The sequence below is a fragment of the Falco cherrug genome, chromosome 1, assembly GCF_023634085.1.
Source record: "Falco cherrug isolate bFalChe1 chromosome 1, bFalChe1.pri, whole genome shotgun sequence".
NCBI lineage: Eukaryota > Metazoa > Chordata > Aves > Falconiformes > Falconidae > Falco > Falco cherrug.
Window position 1 is genome coordinate 94,499,446 of NC_073697.1, and position 8,915 is coordinate 94,508,360.

General features: G+C 53.6%; 1 protein-coding gene across 2 annotated transcripts; it reads left to right on the top strand.

Moving 5' to 3' along the window:
- The first annotated feature begins 988 nt into the window (after window positions 1-988).
- Window positions 989-8,611, top strand: DGCR6L (DiGeorge syndrome critical region gene 6 like). 2 transcript variants are annotated; one of them, XM_055727954.1, is made up of 5 exons: window positions 989-1,157; window positions 1,231-1,391; window positions 2,111-2,211; window positions 5,645-5,805; window positions 7,661-8,611. In XM_055727954.1, exons 1-4 carry the CDS (start codon window positions 1,027-1,029, stop codon window positions 5,795-5,797), a joined length of 546 nt encoding a protein of 181 aa, XP_055583929.1. In that variant the 5' UTR covers window positions 989-1,026; the 3' UTR covers window positions 5,798-5,805; window positions 7,661-8,611. The 2 variants fall into 2 exon arrangements, with proteins under 2 accessions (XP_055583929.1, XP_055583920.1); XM_055727945.1 differs by having other exon boundaries at window positions 5,645-5,785.
- The last annotated feature ends 304 nt before the right edge of the window (window positions 8,612-8,915 follow it).

Sequence of the window (8,915 nt, forward strand, 5' to 3'; positions counted from 1 at the left end):
GACACCGGGGGTCACTGTGTTTTTGGCCACAGCAGTCACCCTGTAGGGTCACTCAAACCCCATTGGACACGCTTTGGATAAAGTCAGTTAAAACATTTTCAGATGGGGTGGGGACGTGCTCCCGGCGCACCCAGTGCGATGGGCTGGAGGGAAACCAGGAGACCTCCCGCCGGTGCCTGGTGACCAGTGCCTGGTGTGCAGCGAGCAGTGCCCAGTGCCAGGTGCCCAGTGCCCGGTGCGCAGTGCCCTGTGAGCGGTGCCCGGTGCGCGGTGCCCAGTGCCTGGTGTGCAGTGCCCAGTGAGCGGTGCCCGGTGCCCAGTGTGCAGTGCCTGGTGAGCAGTGCCCGGTGTGCGGTGCCCGGTGAGCAGTGTGCGGTGCCCAGTGCCTGGTGCCCAGTGCCCGGTGAGCAGCGCCTGGTGCCCGGTGCGCAGTGCCCGGTGCACGGTGCCCAGTGAGCAGTGCGCAGTGCCCAGTGCCGGGTGTGTGGTGCCCGGTGAGCAGTGCCCGGTGCCCCGTGCCCGGTGCGCGGTGCCCAGTGAGCAGTGCGCAGTGCCCAGTGCCCGGTGCGCGGTGCCCGGTGTGCGGTGCCCGCTGCACGGTGCGCGGTGCCCGGTGCGCGGTGCCCGGTGAGCAGTGCCCGGTGCCCGGTGCGCGGTGCGCGGTGCCCGGTGAGCAGTGCCCAGTGCGCAATGACCGGTGCGCAGTGCCCAGTGCCCGGTGCGCGGTGCCCAGTGCCTGGTGCGCGGTGCCCGGTGCCCAGTGAGCAGTGCGCAGTGCCCAGTGCCCGGTGCGCGGTGCCCGGTGCCCGGTGCGCGGTGCGCGGTGCGCGGTGCCCGGTCGGCCCCGCCAGCCGCAGGGCGCCACCGCGACCCGGCACAAGGGCCCGGGGGAAGGCGGCGCTCGGGCCCGGGCGCGCTCCCGGCGCCGAGGGGCGGGGCCGCGCACATGCGCAGGGCGGGGTGTGGCGGGGGCGCGCACATGCGCAGGGCGCGGCGGGTGGCGGCGGGGACGCGCACGGCGGGGCCATGGAGCGGTTCGGCGGCGGCGGCGGGCCCGGGGGGTACGAGGCGGCGGCGGCGGAGCAGTTGTCCCGGCAGCAGGAGCGGCACTACCGGCTGCTGTCGGAGCTGCAGGCGCTGGTGAAGGCGCTGCCCAGGTGAGCGCAGGGCTGCGGGGGGGCGGCACCGAGCCGGTACCGAGCCGGTACCGTGCTGACCCGGTGCCCGTAGCCCCTGCCAGCAGCGGCTGTCCTACACGACGCTGAGCGACCTGGCGCTGGCGCTGCTGGACGGGACCGTGTTCGAGATCGTGCAGGGCCTGCTGGAGATCCAGCACCTCACCGAGAAGAACCTCTACAGCCAGCGGCTGCAGCTGCACAGCGAGCACCGCGGTGCGGGCCGGCGGCGGGGGGCGGGGGGAGATGGGGAGCACCGCGGGGGGCAGGGGGTGAGGAGGCTGCAGGGAGCGGGGGAGGGGGGCATGGGGGGGGACAGGCCCAGGGCATGGCGGGGACGTGGGGGGGGACAGGCCCAGGGCATGGCGGGGACGTGGGGGGGGACAGGCCCAGGGCATGGGGGGGACGTGGGGGGCACATTGAGGGGGGCAGGCCCTGGGCATGGAGAGGGGCAGGCCCAGGGTTTGGGGGAGACATGGAGGGGGGCAGGCCCAGGATATGGGGGGGGCAGGCCCAAGGGCGTGGCATGCTCTGGGCATGGGGGGGATTGGGGGGGGCAGGCCCAGGGCTTGGGGGGCTGGGGGGTGGGGCATGACGGGGCATACCCAAAACCGTGGGGCTGGGCCCTGAGGGGCACAGCCCAGGGATGCTGGGGGGATGCCCAGCACACTGAGGGATGGTGATGGGGACACTGGGAGTAGCCTTGGGATGCTGGGGGGGAGCAGGTGGTGGTGGCACTGGGGTGGGGGGCAGTGAGGGCACTGCGGAGGCGAGGCAAGCCTGGGGCATCTGGGGGGCAGGGGGTGACACTGGGGGGCAGGTTGTGGGGGCACAAAGGGGGGTGGGACACTGGGCTGGCCACACATAGCGAGGAGGGAGGGGACATGGTGGCAGTGTGCCTTGACCCGCTGCCCATCCCTGTCTCCCTGTCGCAGGACTGAAGCAGGAGCTCTTCCACCGGCACAAAGAAGCCCAGCAGTGCTGCAGGCCCCACAACCTGCCGCTCCTGCGTGCAGCCCAGCAGCGGGAGATGGAGGTGAGGGGGGGGCAGGCCGGGTACAGCCCTCCCCTGGTGCAGGGGCTGTGTCCCTTCCCCAGGGGGCTCACAGCCCCTTTGCTGTAGGACCACTCCTGCATCGCAGCAACATCAAGGCATCTCCAGAGGGTTTAACTCGTTGCCACCCTGCAACCTTGGGAGCTGCCAGCCATCCAGTCTGGTCTTGCTAGCACCACCCTAGGCTCCCCACCCTGACCTGGGGGTCCCCTTCTTTTGCTATGCCCCCTCTCCCCCCAAGCATTGGGGCCCAGGCTCTTGCCATCTGGGATAGCTGCAACGTGTGATCCAAGAATTCTGGAGGTTCAGGAGCTCACTCCGAAAGACCGATGCTCTCCACAACGCTTTAACAATTCTTTGTTATTTGACGGGTTGAAGCCCGCGTACGGGTAGAGAGCAAGGTATGTGAAGTCTGCCATTACGTCACAGCAAGTAGAAAGCAGAGAATACTAAAAAAATGAATGTATTTTACTTGGTGGCACTGATAAGGAGGAACTACTTTGAGGTACAGTAAGCACAGAAATAGTTTCTGTGAGCGTCCTGAGGCATTTGGGAAAGGCATTTCAGCACAGGCAGTAGGTTCAGTCCCAAAGGACTTACCTTACGTTGGCGATAAGATAGAAGCAGTTTTATAAGGTAAAAGAAACTACAAGTAGCTAGTTATCTTAATTGATGGAGTTTAAATGTAGGGGTGAAGTTATTTTACTCCACATAGGACAAATATAACTGTTTAAATACAGCCTCTTTCCTGACCTTTGCCCGTGACAAGAACTCACTGCTGGATCTCTTGACTTGGTGTTGCCAGATCCCTCATTTCCTATCAAGGTGACTAAAGCCAGGCTGGACCTCTTCTAGCTGTCCCTGTTACTTCTGTCTCTAAATACCGTAGACTTACAGCAAGTAATAATCTATATGCCTGTTTTAAAGCATTTTCAATATAGTCTTCATTCATTAAGTAGACCATTCATTATGCATTGTTTCTCCATGTCTTACATGATGTGCAATATCTTCCTTCTGCCTTCACTCTGCTTTCCTCTTCCATTTTCCTCTGCCAGGTACTAGAGTTACTTCTTCCCCTTTTTTATCCTCTGATATTTCTGCTGTAGAGCATTTTGGGAGAAATAGATCGATCATCTCGGTAACAATTGGTATGTGTCTAATCGGAGCTGCCCTCTGTGTTTAAAGGTTTCGAAGACCAGCTCCCACAAGATAGCTTGAGATTGACCTTCCAGGAGAGGTAACACAAGATGTAGTTTCTAGATGTCTGGCTTCTTAGTGGAACCTATAGCATTTAGAAAGGCTTTGTCTATCATGCAGGGTTGCCAGCCACCAGAGCTGAAGCTGAAGCAAAAGCTTGTGTTTAAGCCTTAGTTTTTTCCAAGATTTTGGCACTTTTCTGTAGCCCAGTATCAGGTGCCAACCCTAAACAGTGTGTAGGCACTTAAATCTATTTTTCTTCAAACCCATGGTAAGTCACTCCTCCAGCACAGTAAGTGGAGGAGATGATGGTGTGGTGCCTCCTTCCCCCAGGGTGGCTGGAAGGAAGGAAAGTCTTTAGGGAATGAGGGATTTGCATCCTTTTGTATCTTCCACAGAGAGCCTCTAGACTGAAGAAAGTGTAAGGACAGAGCTTTCTTAGGTTCATTAGCATCCCATACTGAAGGAGGCAATTAGCCCCTCTACCTCACCTTTTATTGAGGCTTAAGTTGTCTTGAATCTATTCACGTATATTCTAATAAGATCCTGTCCCAGGTGTTTTCTGTGGAGTAGCTGATGTATGGTAATCTGCTGGTAGATCAAAGTCCTGCATCCTCCTTAACAGCAAGTTCTGCAAAGCTTTCTCAAACCTATGGACATAATTAGAAATGTAAGATGCTAATTGACTGCCGTACATCCAAGAAAGGTTATATGAGGCAGCTCCTGCTCCATTTAAGTAATAACTGCTCTTCATTTAGGTGGGGCCTTTTGCAGACAGCCGCTGATATGTCCATGCTGTAGACAAACCTCCGTGCTTTTCCCAGACTGTTCAGGGCTGAGACCTCTGTCATTCGAATTTGGGATTTTCCCCAGGACTTGTAGCAGTGCACGGGCTTTCTGCTCCCCTGTCGGATGGCTTTGCCCAGCCACGGCTGTAGGAAATCCCACGCATTGTTGATTTCTCCCTTTCTGCGCAGCGAGGATAGCTTACCCTTGTGAATATTTCCAGCTAAACGCATGCCTGTTTACTGTGTTGCAAAGGGTAAAATGTCGAAACTCGTGCCATTTATTTCCTGCAAGAGAATGAGCCTTCCTTTGCATTTAGATGGGATTTGATGCTTCCTGACTTTCGCTGTGGCTAGCAAAAGAAGTCTGTCACTCAGTGCAGCCTGGTAAGGTTGTATTGCCTAGCCTCCACACACACAGGGCTTTTTATTTGAGCTGGGCTCTGTCCTTGTTCTTTGCAATCCTTCTGCTCTCCCCTCTCCAGCAGAGTTTCTGGTAGGTTGAGATTTCCTCCAGAACTGTCGAGCAGTGCCCCTTTCTGCAGCTAGCTGAGCATGTAAGTGCTCCTAGAGTGTGCCCACTGCTCCTGATGTCCAACGTGCCTTTGACGTAGCACACAGTTGCTGTGCTCCACTTCTTCAGAGGCAATGTAGACGTTTCTCTGCTGAGGTTTAGGCACATGTCGGCAAGGCAGGAGGAGCTGGGGGCTGTGTTCTGCTGGTTGGAGCTATTTTGCAAAGTCCCTACAATATTCTCAGTCTGCCAAAACCAGAGCCCCAGTGTGCTGTAGTCCCAAGCGGGACTTCAGCTTGCTGTTGTCAATACAAAATAAACCGTCTTTCCAGTTGCAAAGTTACTTTTTTGAGGAGTTCAGCTCCTTTAGTGAATACATGGGCTCTGGTTGTGGTTTTACAGCTCCAGGTCTGTGTGTTAGTGTCCAGGGAACAGGGAGGCATTCGAGCTGGCACCTTGATGAGCTTTGGTGGCCTATGTTACTCCTCCAATTCTTTCTTCAGCCTCGCCAGTCCTGTGAGGGGTATACAATTTTTAGACTGCTGACTTCTTTTGAGCCCCTGCTGCTGGAGTGCTCAGCTGTAGCCTGCTGCTCAGACGTTGGCTCATGAAGAAAAGTCATTCAGATACCGATCTGTTGCTTGTGGTCTTTCAGGGCCCCAAACATACATAAAGCAGGCTGGTCCCGATGCCCTGCATTTTCTGGAGTGATAGCTTTGCTGTAAGTCATGGCAAGTGGAGGAGGGAAGATCTGGGACTGTGCTTGCTGCCCTCTGCTGTCCTTGGGACTCTTGAGAGCAGGCATGCTTCAAGATTCAGTTGCTCTTTGGTTTCAGTAAAAGACCCGAGATGAGAAAAAGATAGGAGGGAAGCAGATATGCCACCTTTTCCCCCTTGTCTACTGTTATCTTTTTTTCAGGCCGTGGAGCAACGAATTCGAGAGGAACAGCGAATGATGGATGAGAAGATAGTCTTGGAACTGGACCAAAAAGTGATAGACCAACAGAGCACTCTGGAGAAGGCTGGGGTGTCTGGCTTCTACATCACCACCAACCCACAGGTTGGTGTTTAGGCAGGAGTGTAAGATCTGACAGTACTCTTGTATTAATATTTTCGTTATTCTGAAAAACCTTGCTCTTAATGAATCCTGAATGGCTGGGTCAGAAAGAATGATCTGTCCTTTGCCTCATCAGCTGGTGGGCAATGTGCCCTGGGCCGACCTAGTACCAGGTTCATAATGAAGAAGCAGAAACCCATTAGACGGGGCAGGATCCCCAGCTTTCTGCAATGTTTTTCCCAGTGTGGAGGGAAGAAACGCTGTGCCAACAGCCTGCAGTCCTGTGACTCTTGAATGGGCCTGAATAATACTAAAATAAATGGCTGCGTAGGTTTATCACTTTTGTACCTAGCTTAGCTGTACAAATTGCCTTGAAGAAGTCTTTATTAGGCATCTTGTTAATTCTTGCACGTGACTTGCTGGAGGTGATGATCACAGACTGTGATTAGAAAATTGTTCTTGGTTTCCCCAGTGCATCTGCTCTTAAAACTTGTGAGCAATCGCCTGGGTTTTTCTCTGTTGTCTCAACACCACCGCAGGAATGAAAAAATAAAACTTTGAAGGTCTCATTGTAAGGCCACAAAAGTTTGCAGGGAATGCAGAAACAGGCTGTTCTTAACTCTGTTTTTTCAGCTGATTAAATTTCACTTTGATAAAGACCTACTAGTGAGAAAAGATGGCTTAAACTTAGTTAAACAGGCATTTTCTAAAACCCACATGATTCCTGGTTGTGTAGCCTTGAACAAGCCTCTTATTTTTCCCGTGCTGCTATTCCTCATCTGTATAATGAAAGCAGCTCTTTCTCTCCCCTCCTGCCCCTGCCTCTTGTGTTATTTTTGTAAGTAATAACTCTTAACAGGGTTCCTATTTGGTGGGTTTTGTTTATGTTTGCCTTTACAATAGCTGGCAAAGCAGACACAGACCTTGGCTTGTACATGTGAATGCCACCATCGTGTAAGAAATCACTGCTGGAATCTGTTCTCCATGCATTTCCCATCAGCTGATGTGTTTCCTCCCAGTCTGTTGTATAAAATGCCCACTTAGGCAGTTGATACATTTTTACAAAAATAGATTTTTATTTCCATCACGTAATGTCTGCAAGCCTGAGTCACGGAACGGGGTTCACTGAATTAGCTACTCCACCACATAGTCTCTGCTAAATGGCTTGTGAGCTAAATGTAACTAAAGAACAAGCAGATGGTAAGGAAACCATAAGCTGATGTTGGTGACTACAGGAGACTGTGGTCTTCACTTAATTACAGTCATGAAAAAGGAGTTTTTGATGAGGAATGAAATACCTAGAGGGGGTTTGACGCTCCAGCACAGCAGTGTGTGGCACATGGCTTAGGCTCTACCCAGAGAGTACCCAAAGCAATCCCTCCTGCTTCCTGCCCTTCTGTGCTGGAGAATGATCAGGGCATTGAAGGTGCTGCTGAAGGATGAGGGGAGGGAGCTGTGCTGACCTGGAGAGCCTCGTCTGGGGTGTGTGGTTGTGTGTGTGTGCAAGGGCATACTGCTGCCCCTCTCTTGGAGGCCGCTCCAGAAGCGGAAACCTGCAGAACTGGCCAGCCCTCACTGCATTTATTGCTAAATCATGGTCGAGAAGCAAGAGCCGTTCTGAATCCTTAATGAAGTATAAAGCCCTGGGATTCCTAAGACAGCTGCAGTTTGCAGCAGATCTCTTAAGATATTATTACTGGGTATTTTATAGAAATGCTTAAACAGGATGAAGGCTTTGCTTTGTATTTGTGTGTTTTTTCTTTTGTTCCCCAAAGATTAGTAGCTCTTGAGTGGGTGGTACAAACCAGTCCTTTCTGCTTCCTGCAGCAGGGAATGGGATCGTCTTGTTCTTGCAGAAATGTCTGTCTTCTTTTGCAGGAGCTGACTTTACAGATGAATTTACTGGAGCTGATTCGGAAGTTACAACAGAAGGAATCCGAGTCGGAGAAGGCTTTTTCCTGAATGAGCAAATCTGCTGTTTACTTCCCAGAGTTTTCTTCAGACTTCTCTCTAAAGAATAGACTGTTAATGCATTTGCTTTGTGTTGTGTCAGGAAGAGGTTCCTGGCTGTAGAAGAAATAGCTGAGGCCCTTAGATAACCTTAGAGCCTAGGGCAGGCAGACCCCCAGAGCAGGGGGGTGGTTGGGGGGCATCATACTGCCTCTCTCCAGTCCTTAGAGCAAGATGAGTGCTGCACAGCTTGCTGGGACGAGAGAGGTGACGGAGGAGGGTGTTAATCTGCCACATACAGCCTGCAGTGTCGGTGAGGGCTGTTTACTAAGCTGGGGGAGGCTGGGCCAGGCACGGAGGCAGCAAACCCAGCCCAGCCGCACGTGGGTGACCCCTGTGTTGAGGTGTATCAGGCTGAATGGGTGAGCAATGTGAGCTCCAAATTGCAGTCTTCTCTTCTGATTCGAGGAGGAGGAGCAAGTGTTGCTGGTAGGGAATGGGAGAGGGGAGTAGCTGCCCTATCAGACAGGGAAGAAAAGTGGGCTCACCATCGGTATTGCTTCACCATAGCAGATGGTTGGCAGCTGGGGGAAAAAAAGTCCAAGGTTTATCTACGAGATACTTCTTTGTGTTGAGGCAGAAAGAGCCTCAAACAGGCAGACCCTTCCCAGAGAGCCCTCTAGGCAGGTATTGACATCGGCTTTATTAAATAAGGATTTCAGGCTTTTGGCCAGCATTGCTGAGCTGTGATGTTCGCAGCATTCCCACCCGGCTCGGATAGCAGAGAAGGCTTGAGAGCTTTTGCTTTGTTAATTTAAACCAGTTTCCAAATGGAGAGAAATAAAAGTATTTGCCCTGCCTTCTGGGGCTGCAAGTGTCGATGATTGTGATTACATTTGTCCCATACCCACTTGATGAACGTAAAGCCAGAAGGGAACCTGCAGCGTTTCTGAGACCTTTCAGGGCTGAGCTGATAACCCCAAGAGCCTGACGCATCCCTGGGATTTGGTGTGCTTGCTGAAGAATTGGTAAAAGAACGCTTCAAGTATGTGAGAAGCTGCCACCCAGAAGGACACACGCACACACACCCCTTGGACACAGCCCCTCCTGGATGGCTGGAGCAGCAGCAGAGCTGATGGTGTGGCTGGAGAAGCTCAGGCACAGCTAACACAGCAGGTCAGGG